Source organism: Ciconia boyciana, chromosome 8 (assembly GCF_034638445.1).
Source record: "Ciconia boyciana chromosome 8, ASM3463844v1, whole genome shotgun sequence".
Classification (NCBI taxonomy): domain Eukaryota; kingdom Metazoa; phylum Chordata; class Aves; order Ciconiiformes; family Ciconiidae; genus Ciconia; species Ciconia boyciana.
This window is the reverse complement of record NC_132941.1, coordinates 45,624,191-45,641,450: the sequence shown is the minus strand read 5'-3', so window position 1 is coordinate 45,641,450 and position 17,260 is coordinate 45,624,191. Positions and strand designations below refer to the sequence as shown.

At 42.9% G+C, this 17,260-nt stretch overlaps 2 protein-coding genes across 8 annotated transcripts in view; one reads left to right on the top strand and one right to left on the bottom strand.

The window, feature by feature from the left end:
* Positions 1-12,592, bottom strand: part of MSMB (microseminoprotein beta) — a 35,673-nt gene extending 23,081 nt beyond the window's left edge. Inside the window, exon 1 of the mRNA XM_072870476.1 lies at positions 12,491-12,592. Within this exon, the coding sequence (XP_072726577.1) occupies positions 12,491-12,592 (102 nt within the window). The remainder of the gene's footprint in view (positions 1-12,490) is intronic.
* A 162-nt stretch (positions 12,593-12,754) lies between these two features.
* Positions 12,755-17,260, top strand: part of WASHC2C (WASH complex subunit 2C) — a 39,180-nt gene continuing 34,674 nt past the window's right edge. For all 7 annotated transcript variants that reach the window (XR_012043974.1, XM_072871410.1, XM_072871411.1 and 4 more), the window contains exons 1-6: positions 12,755-12,832; positions 12,929-13,042; positions 13,568-13,732; positions 15,351-15,416; positions 16,085-16,258; positions 16,919-17,012. Coding sequence is in view for 6 of the 7 variants with exons in the window: in XM_072871410.1 (XP_072727511.1) it covers positions 12,788-12,832; positions 12,929-13,042; positions 13,568-13,732; positions 15,351-15,416; positions 16,085-16,258; positions 16,919-17,012 (658 nt within the window). In the remaining variant the exon portion in view is untranslated. The remainder of the gene's footprint in view (positions 12,833-12,928; positions 13,043-13,567; positions 13,733-15,350; positions 15,417-16,084; positions 16,259-16,918; positions 17,013-17,260) is intronic.

The window sequence follows — 17,260 nt, the reverse complement described above, 5'->3', positions numbered from 1 at the left end:
AGCTAAGCAACAGATAGTTAACAGTAAAGGGCCCACATGTAAGTAGGCTGAGCACAGAGGGTATCAAACAGGTACGAAAGCACTGGCAGGAACAGTATCCTTTATGAGAAATGGCAGAGATTATTACTGTTACACTGATGCCAAGGGTTCTTAGTTAAACATCAGAGTTGTGTTGTTCTTGGGGTTTTTTTTGGCTTGTTCACTCTCTTAAAAAGAGGATGCCACCAGCCATCTTGCAGAACAGAATATTCCAAACTGGATTTAATGGCCTTTGAAAGTGGGTGGATTCATGTGGAATGAGATACCAGACCATTTTGTTCAACTAAGTCTTGTCTGAGTATAGACAAGCCCTCAGGAAAGCTTAGGCAGAGAAACAAGTACATGATAATTTCTCCCTTTATTTATGAATCTACATATATTACAGAAACTACTGCCTCTTCTGTAAAACTTATGCCATTCCTGAGATTCTCATCAAAGGTAGTAATTGATGTCTGTGCCTTTGGGGATTATGTGAGCATAAATTAGAGGAAAACTGGGCCATAGGGCTTTGTCTATCTATTTAGCATTACCTAACTGTTGATCCAGATTCTGCAAACACATTTGGAGGCTTGAAGAGCTGAAACAGGACACAACTTGATAGATCAAAAGAGAAATGCAGAAAAAATGCATGGTGTATTACACTTTTAATTTTAAAGGGACTATTTTTTAAACTGTATTTCACATCTATAGGTTTTGAAAGCACTGTCCTAAATGTTTACAAAATTCTGAATATTTTCACAAACATTTCTGAGAAAAGAATAACAGCAAGTAAAAGACCAAGACATATATGTGTACAGTTTCTTGCAAAGAATTACAAAACAAAGAACAAAATTCACAGTAATCTTCACAAAGGCATCTTACTTTCTTTGCATCTTGCAGTTTTTTTAATAGACTATATCCACATTTTAAAATGTGTAACAAAGTGATTCTCTTAAATATCCTTCTTTTGCAGTTTTAAAGCAAATAGCTATCTGTATCCTCATTTTAAAAAACATCTAAACCTTTGACTTACCATTGTGGAATACCTGGCTTCTAAAGAGCTCCAAGTCTCTGGAAGAACTCTGCAAGTGCTTTATGTGGAATCTGAGAGCAAATATTTTATGGTGCCTTCATGTTGAGCAATTCAAGTCTAGGAAAAAAAGCTTACTCAACTCAAATGCAGTTATGTTGAAATTTCTGAAGAAATCACTGAAATTTCACCAGCTGGCGATGAGAAAATGTTTGATTCTGTAGGGCACTGACCTGGGTAAAAGGTTGAACCTGGAACTTTTTAGTCCTTGGAAGCATTGTGATTAGAAGAAACACCTTTCTGATGAAATACAAGTATCGATAGCTAAGCTGTAGGGAGTATTTTATTATTAGGCGATTTTTAACTGAGGCTGGAATGCATGCTGACCATTTCTGCTATCAGTGGACCGGAATATGCTTAGAGTAGGGAACGAGGTATTAATAGCTTAGGGAGCTTTTGCCAGATCTTTTATGCTGGACCTTTTATTGCCAGATCTTTTATCTTTTATGCTGCAGATGTTTAGTTCTGCAGAGTGCACTGATAACAGATAGATAACAGAAGGTTCTTGGCCATTACTGGTATTAAAACCCTTAACATTCAGATCCTAGTCAAAGCTGGATCACGTTACAACATTTCTCTTTCTCCTCAACTAAAATAAGGATTTCCTCTCAAATCAAAAGCCTGCTGTTGCTCCTATGGGACTGTTCAGACTTTGACCTGAATAACTGTGATAGAGTATATGATCACTTTTATATGTGCAAAATACTTTCACAAGCAGTAATAAATTTCAGAGTGCCAATCAAATACTTTGCTTTCTCTTGCTCCTGCAACCTCTTTTTAGAATGAAGTAACAGACTGTGGCCCTACCTATGTTTCAAAAAGAAAGTTTATTACAGATGCTGGCAAGCAATTTGAAACTCACCCTGTGGGAGATTTATCACCAGCTACAGGAAATTTGGCATCTGATTTTACGATTACATTTAGAAACCTTGGACAAATAAATCCACTAAAATTTGGCTGTACTACAAGCTAAATAATTTTGGGCTTATTTTTTTTTAGAGTAAATTAAACACAGAACACAGAGTTGTAAATACTTTGGAATGGTGGGATGGTGGCAACAAAAGTTGTCATTCGTTTCCTCCTATGCAGTATGTATTTCTGAGTACTAATAATAATTAATTTGGGTTTTGGATGTATTCAATCCAAAGAATTCAGCAGGAGCAAAAAAAATTTAAGTACATCACATGACATAATTCCATGACCTTCTTGGAGGAAATGCTGAAGTTGAAGTCTGTGCAGGTTTGATAATCCTTTAGTAAGAAACACATAATTCATGCAAAGTTACAAAGCATTCAGTTTTACAGACTATACACCTCACTTTTTTTTTGTTCTGATATAATCAGTACATTTTGTAAAACTTGCATTTCATGAAAATCATGTTTGTCATTGAGAAAATTCAATAAATTTCCTTTTTCATCCTTTGCTTCCAGCGTACTAGATAATAGTACTTTATCATGTGATCGTGGCCCTTAGTGATCGTGCCCCTGTACTCAGCACTGGTGAGGCCGCACCTCGAATACTGTGTTCAGTTTTGGGCCCCTCACTACAAGAGAGACATTGAGGTGCTGGAGCGTGTCCAGAGAAGGGCAACAAAGCTGGGGAAGGGTCTGGAGCACAAGTCTGATGAGGAGCAGCTGAGGGAACTGGGGTTGTTTAGCCTGGAGAAAAGGAGGCTCAGGGGAGACCTTATTGCTCTCTACAGCTACCTGAAAGGAGGGTGTAGAGAGGTGGGGGTCGATCTCTTCTCCCAGGTAACAAGTGATAGGACGAGAGGAAATGGCCTCAAGTTGCACCAGGGGAGGTTTAGTCTGGATATTAGGAAATTTTACTTCACTGAAAGGGTTATCAATCATTGGAACAGGCTGCCCAGGGAAGTGGTTGAGTCGCCATCCCTGGAAGTATTTAAAAGACGTTTGGATGAGGTGCTTAGGGACATGGTATAGTGGCGGTCTTGGTAGTGTTAGGTTTACAGTTGGACTCGATGATCTTAAAGGTCTTTTCCAACCTATATGATTCTGTGATTCTGTGATCATCAAAATCTTCCTCTTGTCTGCTTACAGAGTGTCAAGTCAGCTTATAACTTCTCTCAGGTGAGTACAGTGGTTTTGGTCTTCAGTTGCGTAGCACAGATTTCCTTTCATTCTTGTAACCCATTTCTGAACAGTCTCCAATCTGACAGTATCTAATTTCAAATCTGAGTATAGAACAAGGTATGAAAGCTTGTAAGTGTTGTGGAAATGACCCTAGATACTATGAAGGACATAATGTCTTTCCTGTATATACATCCAGAGATCACATCTGCTGTCTTAAGCACCATTTTGTTCTAGATACAAAACATTTGCTCTCCATCCCTAAATTCTTCTCAGGGGCACTGTTGTTAATATAGATTTTATGTTTTACAGAGTTTTTAAAAATTCTTATTCCTACAAACTTAAAAAAAATCTCTAAAGCATGGATTAAGTAGGCACAGTTTATTTCACCATCAAGACAACCCAATGTAGTCATTATTTGTCACATTAAGCATTGTTTGCAAACTCTATCAGCAATTATTTTGTATTTTCTCCCAGATCACTTGATATAAGGGCTTCATACAAGTGTAGAGAAACTATAGACAATGTGCACCAACCTATGGCTTGCACCAGTTTTACAGCTTTCCCTTTCCTTCACCTACTATGTCCAGGCTTTGCTATCCCCAGGTCACCCTGGGCTTGACAGGAAATTTTATGCCAGTCCTTTTGTGGTTTTTGATAGAGAGCTCAAAGCAAGACTGTTTTTGCTTTCAAAGCACTTGTTAGGCAGAGCACCTTATTCTTCTGCCAATGAGTTCTTAATAAAGATGCCGGAGCCCTGCCAGCTGCGCTGCTGATTGTCTGCTGGTAGGCTGACGCTCCTCTGAGCGCCTTTGAACCTCCTGCCTCAGGATATGCAGATCTGGCTTTAAAAGAATTTAGTCTCTTCCTTAAGTCTTGGATCTGGCTACATCTCCAGTGAATTGCTTTTTTAATACACTGTTTTCAAGAATGATTGCTTGCATAGCATGGCACTAATTTGCTTTTCACCAGTTGTCATACAGCATGAAGAGAGACAAAGCTGCCTGACAAGCCTTCCTGTGAAAGTGTATCATCCTTGTGATCAGCCCAGCCATTTCTGATCATTTGCAATATTCCTATGAAGTTGATAGCTGGGTTATGAAAACACACAGCGTTGAAGGTCTGCCTTTTCTGAATGCAAGACTACTAAAAAGCAGGAAACATTTTTAAGGCTTTGTTGGTAAGACAGCTGCTAAGGATTTCATACTTGGACCTTTCCTAGTTTCCCAGCTGAATGCTGCTAAACATGTCTGGTCTCTTTCAGCTTCTTAGGAAGCATTTTCTCTGAAGTGTTGACACCTGGAGAAATCTCTGAAAAGGTTATCCTATCCAGCTATTATGGTATTATTTTTGCAGTGGTTAGAAGTACTTTTCTAGGACCTTGTAAAAGGCAGGTTAATTTGGGGTGTTGGAAAGGAAAGTGATGCCATTTACCCTTGTTCTGTCCCCACAATCCTGCTTCATGACCACTGGCAATTTGCAGCTCAACATAATCTACTGTTACCAGGCCGTCTGTTGAGTGTGTTTTTAGAGCTGGAGAGAGAAAGAAAAGCCTCATTCCTCTGGTTTCGCTTCCAGGCTATTTCAAAGTCTTCTAGTTAAATTGATGTAAAACCTAGCGGATGCTCTTCCTTTATTTTAAGCGTAGTAAACTTTATGTCAATTCAAACCTAGCAATACATTTAAGTAGTAGTTTGGTAATAGTAGTTTAAGTAAATTCCCTCTCAGCTGAAGATAAACTGCTAGAGAGATTCATTTTAAGTGTAACTAAATGTTTTTGCACTGGCTTAAATAAACTAATTTAAATTAATTACTGTTAAGGAACTCTGGAGTATAAGCAAGACTTTAGAATAATGTTCTTGGAGAGAAACACCATATTATAACCTCCTAGACTAGATTTGCCACTGTTGTGGTCAGGAGAGGCCACTTCTGTGTATCAGGATTGATGTATACTCTGCAGCAGCAGTCCATCAGCAGCAATTAAAGTCAGGATCCTTTAATAGCTTTAGAGGCAATGTTGCTCTAATGGGAATGAATTCTCTGAGCATGAATAAGTATACACAGGACTCAGCAAGAATTCCTTAGTACACCTCTAGAACTGCCCTGCAGCTTTATTCCCTTTGTAGCTGCCTTCAGCTATTCATCTCAGTATGTATAATTCTGATGTATCCAGTTTCACATAAAAAGGAATATGCTTTTCCTTCCTTTTTAAATGTAAGGTTCATGTTCAGCCACACCAAAGTTCAACCACAGCAAGCTGAGTGGTGTGGTTGATACTCTAGAGGGAAGGGATGCCATCCAGAGGGACCTTCACAGGCTAGAGAGGTGGGCCCATGTGAACGTCATGAAGTTCAACAAGGCCAAGTGTAAGGTCCTACACCTGGATTGTGGCAATCCCAAACATGGATACAGGCTGGGCAATGATTTGATTGAGAGCAGCCCTGTGGAGAAGGACTTGGGGGTATTTGCAGATGAAAAATGGAATATGAGCCAACCCAGAAAGCCAATCGCACCCTTGGGCTGCATCAAAAAAAATGTGGCCAGCAGGTTGAGAGAGGTGATTCTCCTCCTCTACTCTGTTCTGGTGAGACTCCACCTGGAGTACTGTGTTCAGCTCTGGGGCTCCCAGCATAAGAAAGACATGGACCTGCTTGAGCAGGTCCAGAGGAGGGCCATGAAGATGACCAGTGGGCTGGAGCACCTCCCCTATGAGGACAAGCTGACAGAGTTGGGGTTGTTTAGCCTAGAGAAGAGAAGGCTCCATGGAGACCTTATAGCAGCCTTCCAGTACCTGAAGGGGGCCTACAGGAAAGATGGGGAGGGACTCTTTATCAGCGAGTGTAGTGATAGGATGGGGGGTAACGCTTCTAAACTGAGAGAGGGTAGATTTAGATTAGATATTAGGAAGAAATTATTCACTATGAGGGTGGTGAGCCACTGGAACAGGTTGCCCAGTGAAGTTGTGGATGCCCCCTCCCTGGAAATGTTCAAGGCCAGGTTGGACAGGGCTTTGAGCAACCTGGTCTAGTGGAAGGTATCCCTGCCCAGGGCAGTGAGGCTTGGAACTAGATGATCTTTAAGGTCCTTTCCAAACCAAACCATTCTATGTTCTTACCTTCCATTGAAAAAGCTTTCCCTTTCAGATCCTGCACAGCCAGGGGGCAGATGTCCTTGTGGCAGGTTAATACTCGATGAGAGAACAAGTATTTTGCAAAGTTCACTGCTGATTCCACAGAACATACATATATCATGCAGATAAATATTTGCACATGTCACACATAACTAAAGCTCATATACGTTGGAAATATAATTTTTAGCTTAAATAGGTTCAAAGCCTACTGAGAAAAGCTGGAAAACTCCCATTAACTTCTGCAGCCTTCAGATTAGATCTTAGGGTTTGGATCAAGCAAAGCACTTAGCTTTATCCTTAGCTTTAGCCATGTGGGTAGTTCCATTGTCTCCAGTGGAGTCACTGCCTGTTCTCAAGAACACGCTTGGTGAAAGGCTTTGCTGTATCTAACCTGGAACATAAGTTCACTGTCATCCTGGCTCTGTGTTGCTTTATCAACTATGTTATATCAACTGATATGAGAAGTTTAATTTCTTGACCTGTTTACAAAAGTGGAAGGGTATCATTATTTTGCTAGTCCTGTGAGTTTCATGTTTCAAAGTTTTGCTAAAGACTGAAGTAGAAAACTATCAGACTGTGACTCAGGAGCTTTTTTATTTTTTCGTTCTGATACTGACTTGATGCATGACTTCAGGTGGCTCCCTTAAGTGTGTCAGAGATTTCAAGTTTCAGAGCTTATTACCTGATTGTAGAGGACTGCAGACCCCAGTGATAGAACCCAGAAGTCACCTTCCCCCGTTCCTCACACACTAAGCATTCCCACCCCACACCAAGGGAACTCCAAGGTAATGGCTGTCCTCCAAGACCAAGATTTTACCATAACAGATGAACTTTTGGCATCAAAGAAGGATCAAACCCATGTGGGGGAAACCATGAGCCAACGAAGTCATGTGTGTCCAAGTCCAGGTTCCTTTAGAGGATTAGCAGTTCTGCTCTGGATCTTTTTTCCTCCTTTAGGATTTCTAGTTACCTGAACTGAGTTTATCTTCCCGGTTATTTTTTTCCTGCTTGCACAATTCATTACAGAAAGTCATTTGACTCAGTACATGGCAGCAAGGTCTTTTAGGTGACGTGGGTAATCATAGTCTGCTTATTTCTGACACACAGGTTACAATTAATAATTTTAAAGGAAAGCTGATTTTGAATTCCCTGAAATGAATAAATACACTGGTAGGCACGTGGTGTGTTCTGTCATTGCATTAACCAGCAATTAATCCCAAGCAGGAGGGGAAGTACCTCTGGGGGCTTCAGGCTCCTGTGCTGGTCCAGTGACAGCACACGTGTACTTATTTCTAGCTATAGGCACTCCTTCCTACACTGTGTGCCAGAGACTGAGGCATCTTCAAGCCCTGACTTCACTTGTCACCCCCAAGTCCTTTTGCAGCCTCAAATAATGCAGGTGCTGGAACTAGCTCTTGGAGGCTGGGGAGTTCTGGTAATTGCAGGGCTTGGACAACCACATCTCTCCGTATCTGTACCAAGCCATAAACACAACCTGTGCATGAGAACAAGGAGTGGCAGGGAAAATTAAGAACAATGCACAAACTGTGTTGGGATTCGTTCTTGTGTGATACAGAAGCTTATCTTTTAATTGTAACTTGACTTTTTTTTGTTTGCATCCTGTTCTGAAGTTATAAAAACATATTTACTTTCTGTTAGCTATTGGGAAAGCTGCCTGTGGTATTCTCTTTCATTTTTTACCTTGTAAATATTTGTGAGTTTAACCAAGTGCTGTGTGTGTTTAAGCTTTTGTTAGCACTTCCAGTGTAAAGCAACAGAAAGCAGTACTTCTGCCAAAGTTTTTACCCACAGGAAAAAAAAATTACCCAGGCTAGCTATATGGTATATGATTACCCAGATTATCAAGAAGAGATAATTATATTTAAATTTATATTGAATGTCATGTCAAGACTCTAAGTCTTTGCCCACTGTCAGCTATAATTTCTTCACAGACAAATGCTAATAGGAATTTAGTAGCCACATCACACAGTTTAAAAAAAAAAGAGAAAAATCAGATCCCCCTAATCCCCCTAATAATCCTGTATGAATAAAGAATATTTCTTGTTATTTCATAATCTGTGTATGTGTGTTAGAAATCATTCCGTCTTTAATAGAGTTGCATATGGCCTAGGAGTGAATGGGTATAGCAAACACAATACGTCCCTTAAAGCTGGTCATGTTGTTTATAGGATATTTTCTGGACAAAACAATCTACTGCTTGGTTTGAGAGTAGTCAGGATCCACTCCAAATGAAAATGTTTGCTCACAGCTCTGCAGAATTTGTGAAGAGACAGTAAGCTGTGGTCATACATAACAAGTGCGCAATACTGGCCTCCAAATTACTTTCAAGGTTGCATCATCTTACCTTTAGCCTTCTGCCTTTAGCATTCTGCAGCTGCCAAAAGTTCTGTGCAGTCCCATGGGCCTGTGGAAATTATTGTGGGTACCCACTGGGGACCAGGTCCATGGGAAGGAATAGGTGTCAGCTTGTGGATTTCCTCCTTTGCTTTGCAATTGCTTCTTGTGCTGACATTCACAGTTATTTCTTTGTGGACATAAAGAACAAGCTTTGAGGCTAACACAACCTATGCTTAAACTGGTGGATTAAGGAATCCTAGTGTGCTCTTTGGTCTGGATAACTCCAACTGTTTGTAGTACTCCTCCCACCACTTTTTGTCCCCATTCCATGCCTTGGTTTCACAGGAAGGAAGCTTAGGGATCTAAGCCAGGAGAAAGGCATCCAGATTGCTATAGCGCAGAATTCCAAAGAGTGCCAGGATCAGCCCCCACTGCTCAATTCAAACTCTGCTAATTTCATTACTACATTGAGGAGGCAAACTACAGACACATATTTATGTCTGTATCCCCAGCTGTTGTGGTTTAACCCCAGCCAGCAACTACACACCACACAGCTGCTTGCTCACTCCCCTCACAGTGGGATGGGGGAGAGAATCAGAAGAGTAAAAATGAGAAAACTCATGGGTTGAGATAAAGACAGTTTAATAGGTTAAGGAAAAGCCATGCACACAAGCAACGCAAAACAAGGAATTCATTCACTCCTTCCCATCGGCAGGCGGGTGTTCAGCCATCTCCAGGAAAGCAGGGCTCCATCACATGTAATGGTTACTTGGGAAGACGAACACCATCACTCCAAACATCCCCCGCTTCCTTCTTCTTCCCCCAGCTTTATATGCTGAGCATGACACCATATGGTATGGAATAGCCCTTTGGTCAGTTGGGGTCAGCTGTCCCAGCTGTGTCCCCTCCCAACTCCTTGTGCAGCCCCAGCCTACTCGCTGGTGGGGTGGGGTGAGAAGCAGAAAAGGCCTTGACTCTGTGTGAGCGCTGCTCAGCAATAACAAAAACATCCCTATGTTATCAACACTGTTTTCAGCACAAATCCAAACCATAGCCCCATACTAGCTACTATGAAGAAAATTAACTATCCCAGCCAAAACCAGCACACCAACTCAGTTGGGAAATCCCAGAGCCAGCTGTAATTTCAGGCGTATCCTCGATGCCAAGTCTGTATGTAAGCGAGCTTTCACACTAGAGCAACAAACTTTCATCACTATTCTCCTAGTTGTAAGTGTTGTCTTATCATAACTAAGCAGATGATTTATGGTCTGGCAGCAGTTTGGGGTAGAAAATTTTTAGACAAGGCTAACAAGCAATTTCAGGATAGGCAGTGGCTTTTTCCACCATGGAGCAACAGTGCAGAAAATAGACTGAAGTAGGACCAGGAAGAGATCCATAAAGGTTTGTTTCCTCTTGCACCATGCCTACATAACTATAGCATCCCATTATGCTGTGCTAGTTCTTCTCCAGAAACTGGAGGGCAGAAGAGAGCAACAATTGCAGTATGTGCTAAGTTTCTTAAATCTGTCTTGTGTATATTTTCCTCAAACCCTTTGTGTCCTGTACTCTGGCCCACCTCTGCAATCCACAGGGGCCTCCCAATAACCTCCTGACTGCCTGACCTCACCTTAAGCACTTTCACTGCAGCCTTCCAGGGCCCCATCAAAAGATCTTTGGCTCATTTCACACTGCTGCAAATGCACAAGGCTGAGCAGTTGCATGGGACTGGCAGAATTACAAGGAACACCAGCCTGCGGTAACTTCTGTCCTTGTGGCCATGCAGGAAAGAACTTGTCCCCCAGACTGATTCCAGAAGCACTCTGTCCTGCTCTGGAAGGTCCTAGGGAATATGAGCTGCGCAGACACAGATCTCAGGGCCACATACAAGTAGCAAGCGATGCCACAGAGCTAAGGCATGCCTGTAAGCATCGATATCAGAGAGCTCAGCTCTATGCTGTCTTACATGTTCTGTTTCTTAGTATGCAAATTAGACCCTGATGACATGTGTGATTTTTGATACCTTTACATTGCATATTCATTTGGAAAGTTCTGAGGGGAACAGCAAGTGATTTTCCTTCTTGCCATCTTCTCTCTAACCTTTAACAGGAACCTGTCTAAATTCCTCTCTAAAAGGAATTTTAGGACTGAAATGCTTTTTGGGACCCTGACAGTAATGTTTAGGTTGGGACTTCTAGAAAGCAGATTTTTATTGTGCCATTCGTAGCCCTCTTTGCTCAGAGACTGGTGCATGTATCACAAATAAACAATTTCGCCTAAGGGGACATTCAGGTTCCATGTTGCTGTCTTTTTTTTTTTTTTTTTTTAATGGAAACTAATCTGCAAGACCCCCCAGACCTGAAGCTGCCTGATGGTAAGACCCTATGTTTTTCAGCATCAGTACACATAGAGCATATAGACCTCATGTTTTGTAACGCACAAAGTTCTGTGCCAGTAGAACTTTGCATTATCAACAAAAGATATATTGGATTATATTCCACATATTGGTGAATACGAAAAGTAACAAAAGGCAATTTTTTCTGGTTTTTGCAATGTTGCAGAGGAAGGAACTATGGCAAAACACTAAAAGCCTTGGAGAATAATTAATTAATCCCATCTGTGTGTTTTTTAACAATCTTGCTCAAGACGTTGTGAAACTAGCCTAGGCTAATATTTTTCTACTTGTACTTTGTTAGTTTGTGCTTTATTATCAGTATATTAAAATTATTTCAATTCTACTAGGGTTGAAGGTCTGAGCCAGGTCAGTAATGGTATCTTGTTATAGAATTACAGGAAAATAGAATCGAAAGGAATACGATGATACTTTGCCTTTAGAAGTTCCTATGGCCCTAATCTAGCAATATCCTTCAAGTATCTGGATGTAGCCATTAAAATAAATATATGAGAACTTGGAGATCTTGGGCGTTTTTTCTTATTTAGACTAAGAACCCAAGTAAGAAGCAAACCACCCAGTGCCTTGGTTCTTCACGAGGTTTTCTGTGGTATCAGTGTAGCCAAGTGCAATAAATAAATAAACTCCATGTGCTAATATCAAGGGTTGATCTAAATCGACCATTTCCAGTTTTAGTTACCTGCTGGAAGAACAGATGAGTTTATTGTCATTTCCTTTCTTGTGAATTCACTTGTAATAAATAACATATGAAATACAGTGGTATGACAAGGTTTTGTAATCCATTGGAAAAAAATGACTTAGTGAGAAAGTGGGAAGTTAGAGTGGGTGTTTGACCTGTAAAGGCCCAGGGATAGTTGGCTGTGAATCCCAGTTTGGCAATTTGCACCGTATATATATCTGAATGAAATAAATTATATATTATTATTTATTATCGTATATTATTTAAATGAAAGGAGATTTTACCCGACTTGTAAGGTAAGTCTTACTAAACTTTTCCTTACTAAACTGTTGTGAGGAAAATAGGAGGAAGGGGTCCCTCTCTACTTATAAGACCGTGCATCGGCATACCCCATTGCAGCGCTGCAGCAGGGAACGCTGCTGTGCTGCAGGCGTGTCGCCATGCCCTGCTACTCCTGCCACCCTCGACTTTGCTCCCGTGCAGAGCAGGGCCCCTCCGTGCACGTGTCATTACAAGCCCTGATCTCTCCCTCAGCCCAGGGTGTCAGACCCTTGAAGCAGTTACAGTGGTCGAAGCCATCTTCCATCTGGTTCTTCATTCCCCTCGCCTGGCAGATGCGGTCCTCACAACCGGCAGAGAGGACGTCGTGAGCATCCCTCACCTAGCTGGGAGCAAGCTCAGCCGGCTTAGCTCAAGCACCCCCCAGGGGCTGTACGCTGTGACGGCTGATTTCGCAGTGGGCGCCCAGGTGAGTCCTCTGCTCCTGCTGGTCTGCCGGGCTGGGCCACTCCCGGCAGGGTTGCCCGCCGGCTGCCATAGCCCCGACGCGCAGACGCCTCCGCCCACACGCCTGCGCGGGGGCGGCTGGGGGCTGGGCTCCACCTGAAGCGGGGGAACGCTCCGGCCGCGCGCGCCCCCTGCCGCCCTGCCCGTACGGCGCCGCGCGGGGCGGGGCCGGGCGGCGGGTCACGTGACCGGCACTCAGCTGACGGCGGGGCGGGCGGCGCGGCGGATGGCGCCGGCGGGCGCGGCGGGAGCAGCGCAGCCCGCGGTCACGGTGAGGGCTGCGGGCGGGCCTCGGCCTCGGCCTCGGCCTCCGCCTCCGCCTCCGCCTCCGCCTCTTTCTCCTTGTCTCACTGCCCTTCTTCCGCAGATGAACGGGACCTCGCAGGACGCGGCGGAGCGAGAGCCGGTGTGGGAGCGGCCTTGGTCGCTGGAGGAGATCCGTAAGGGCAGTCAGAGCTGGTCCTTGGCCTCGGACGCCGGGGTGAGCGGTGCGGCCGGGACCGGGCCTGGGTCTGGAGGGTGAGCGGACTACGGCTGCGCCGGCCGCGGCCTCACCGGAGGCCGGTGCTCCCTGCCCCTGCGGGGCTTGGGGGCTGTCGGGTGGGGCCGTGTGCGGGGCGGTGCTGCCGCCCGCTGGCCACAGCAGCGCCCGGGGCTCGGCCTGCCTGCGTCGGGAAGTGTGGTAGCAGCCCTCTGGGGCCTCGCCGGGCTGAACGCGGGGAGGGCAGCCCCAGTCAGGGCCCGGCAGTCGGCAGGCTCTCCCGTTGCTTTAACCCTCCGGTCCGGGCAAGAAAACTAAAATGAAGAGTTGGCCCGAAAGGAAATGCAGAGTGGAGTAGAAACAGTATAGGATGAGGCTTGGTCCTGGGTGTACGTGGGGGTGCTTTAGTCTAAACTGCGTTTATTTTGATGCTCAGTTGAAGTGATCAACTCTGCCTGTGTCGTAAACGGTGTCAAAAGGAAAAGGAGTTGGATGCTGACTATTGCTTTCCTCTGTTGTAAACAGCTTCTGCATTTTCTACAAGAGTTCTCACAGCAAACCATTTCCAGGACTCACGAAATAAAAAAGCAAGTAGATGGATTGATTAGTGAAACAAAAGCCACGGACTGTCGCCTTCATAATGTCTTCAATGACTTTCTTATGTTGTCCAATACACAGTTCATAGAGAACGTGAGTATGTTCTTGTATGATATCAAGCTTGTACTTCAGACATTGGTGTGGTCCTTTACTGTAATGGGGAGACGTGATTTGGCTTTTTGGCAAGTCTGATGTTAATTTAGAGATGAAGTGGCTTTTAATCGCTTTCTGTTAAATGATGTTCTAATTCCTTCATGAGTGGTTTACTATCCAATATTGGCAGATTCCCTTTTGCCTCTTCTGAGGTACCTTCCTTCCTTGTTTATACATGACATGGAGATCAGAGTTTCATTTTTAGGAGTGTGAGTGAGCTGGGATCTCTGGGATGTCTTGGTATATCTTTACAGGTAGCATTTGGCTGCACTTGGCTGTCTAAATATGAGGAATATTATATGATGCTGTAAATTTGCCCAGTGGTTTTATTTTAAGCTAAAAGCAGTTGGTATTAAAGGTGTTGGACTACAGGCAGTTGTCTGTTACATTTGGTCATGATGAGCGTATTTGTTGGTTAATGTTCCCGCTCATGCATATAGCTATTTTAGAAAGGTAAAAGCTAGACTTGAAAGCCTGCTACAACATTGTATCACGAGGAGCATGTGTATAATTAAGATGTAGAGCTCTAATAGTCTTTCAGATTTGTGGAGGGTTTTTTAGGGCTGTGAGTTTTATCGGGTGTTTTGTTTTGATCAGCGTTGTTCTCAGGCCACGTGTATCTCATCTGAAGCCATGATGCTATTATTGGAAAGATGCTGACAGAGGACAAGAGATGGAAATCTGGATTTCTGTTGCGGGGTTTTGTGGTGGTGGGTTTTTTCAGAGCTGCAATGTCTTTTCTGGCCTACCTTTGCTGTTCAGCATAATGATTCTGCTGAGAACAGTTTGTACCAAACATCTTAAATCTTGCGTGCCTGAAGCTGTTTGTTCCCAAATTTAAGTGCACAGAAATAGTTCTTCATTTCTAGTTCTCAATTTAATGTGAGAAATCTGTCTCTTCCCAGGGGATAACTGCACCTGTGTTTGAGAGATTTGGATTTAGGTTTGCAGGTTCAAGGGAGACTTTTTATTCCCCTGTGTCTCTTTGTAGCTGATCCTACAAAAGAGTGCTAAAAGAGCTGAATGGGAGGGATCATCAGAACAAACTGAAGGCTGAGGGAGGATGTGAACCTTCTCTGTAAGTACAGGAGAAGCGTAAATGCTAAAGAAGGAAAGCTACTAAATGACAGAAAACAGAAGGGAAATAGACAGCCCATAAGTAAACTTAGGTTTGACTTTGAAGGTTTCTAGAATAGCTCTATGTTAGGGGGTTAAAACAATGCTTTTAAAAATTCTTTTAACCATGTCAGGTCGATCTGTGAACAGAGTTAAATGGTCAGCTTTTCTTCTAGTACTGCAGTGACATTTGCAGTCTTGAATTACCCTAGTTGGGTTGAGAGGCTGCCTGACGGTAACTTCACGATGATGACTTCAATGCATGAAGGAGGCTATGAAGATGCTTGGCATCATCCATGGCTCCTTTTTTTAGATATGTAATGAATTAATTTGTAATTAATTACACATTAACAATGTATTTTATTTTGTTGGTTGTGCCTGTGGTTTAGTCCTTGCAGCAGTATACTGTTCTTACTTGAATTAATTTTGCTTGACTTTTTAGAGAGTATACGATGAAGAAGTGGAAGAGCCTATTCCCAAAGCTGATGTTGGAGACAAAACAGAGCAGGTAGTTAAATTAAGCTGCCTTGAGTGCTGGCAGTATGGTTGCACCTTCTCATTTTCAAACTTATTTTGCGGACATTTACAGCTTACAAACCAAACTGTTTCCTTTCTCCTTGAAGTCTCTCTGTTGGATAGGGTATGTCATTCAAACATAAAGTTGACAGTAACATCGGACGCTACTACAGTGTATGGTAATCTGTTAGGGCCTCCCCAAGCTCAATACTGTGTCCAGTAGACAAGACTTACACATCAATTTTCAAATGGCTATGTGTGTTTTTTCAGCAAAAGAACTGAGGCCTTAGGCCTTCTTACTGGATTCAAAAGTAGTGAATTGGGGAAGCAGAATCTGACTGCAATTCCCAGGGATAAAATCTCAGAGAGCTTTTTATATATCTTACAGTCTAGGTGTATTATACCATAAATGTTCCCTTGATGGGCTGGGAGCATAAATAAGATAGTACTGTGCTGGTGTGGATGTTTAGAACGTCTCTGTTTCTGTGAGTAATGAAGATGAATTAAGTGAAGCAAAAAAAAGGTTCTGAAGGTCTTTCTTTTACACATAGCAAAAAGCTTTCACTGTACTAATTTGAAGTTAAAGTTTTGCACGCGTGTGGCAGTGAGATTGAGTCTTGAGTAAAATGCAATGATAATGTGTTGTTCCTGTTACTAAAGGAAAAGACACGGGAACAGAAAGAAGCTGATCTCATCCCCAAAATCCAGGAAGCAGTGAATTATGGGTTGCAAGTTCTGGACAGTGCGTTTGAACAGCTAGACATCAAAGCAGGCAACTCTGACTCAGAAGAGGAAGAAAGTAACGAAAAGGTGGAACTGATACTTGAGCCAAAGGTACAGAGACCTGTTCTTGCTGGGAGCATGGGTTTGTTTGGCTTTGTTGGACTTGCTCTTTGCTTCTGTCAGCAGTATCACTGTGTTGGTATAAAACTGGTATTTGTTACCTAAAAAGAGGATTTGATGATGACATCTGGAGAAGTGCTCCTTGCTGAGCTATTCCTCGTGTAGCCTGCTTGTCTTGCAATTGGGTTAGCATTAAGGTATGGCACCCTAAAGGGAGTTAGCTTAATGGCAGTGAACTTGGAAAGGGAAGCCTCAATTCTGGGTAGAGTGGGACCTTTAGATTTCATGCTTTTCAAGTACAAACTGTATCTTCATAGGTGGTTTTTACTCTCCCAGTAATTAAGAACCCTAGGTGCAGGATTTGGGATAAGACTGATGCCTGCAAGTCTTTGTAAGGATATTCTTCTGTTAGATGACACCTAGAAAACAAGTTGGGACGACACAAATACAAGTAGCCCCCTTCTTTGACAGTGTTAAAAAGGAATAAACCTCAGCTGGCCCACCCACTTGCATGCTGACTTGAAGCATCTGTCTGGTGGGACTCTCTTTAACAAGCTTCTATCTTCCTTGAGTTAAAACAAGGGGTGTACGACTTCTGTCTTTGTCAGCAATGTAGAGATGTCAGAAAGACCTGATGTTGTCTCTTTCCAGGATCTCTATATTGACAGGCCTTTACCTTACTTGATTGGCTCTCAGCAGTTTATGGAACAAGATGATGTTGGCCTTGGAGATCTCTCTAGTGAAGGTATGTGCTGGCATGACCTTTTATTGCTATGCAAGTAACTAGTTCCTAATCTGAGACTTTGGTCTGTTTTAACTCACAGCTTGAGTGATACTGTGTAGTGTTCTTGCATGTTTTGATGCACGCTGTAATTAGCTGGAGAAAAAAATGAGCATCATGCTGTAACAACCACTTTTCCGGTATGCAAAGCAGTAACTTCGCAGTAACTTGTGCCCTGTGTATTAGAAATGCAAAGTGCTGAAATTTCAGCA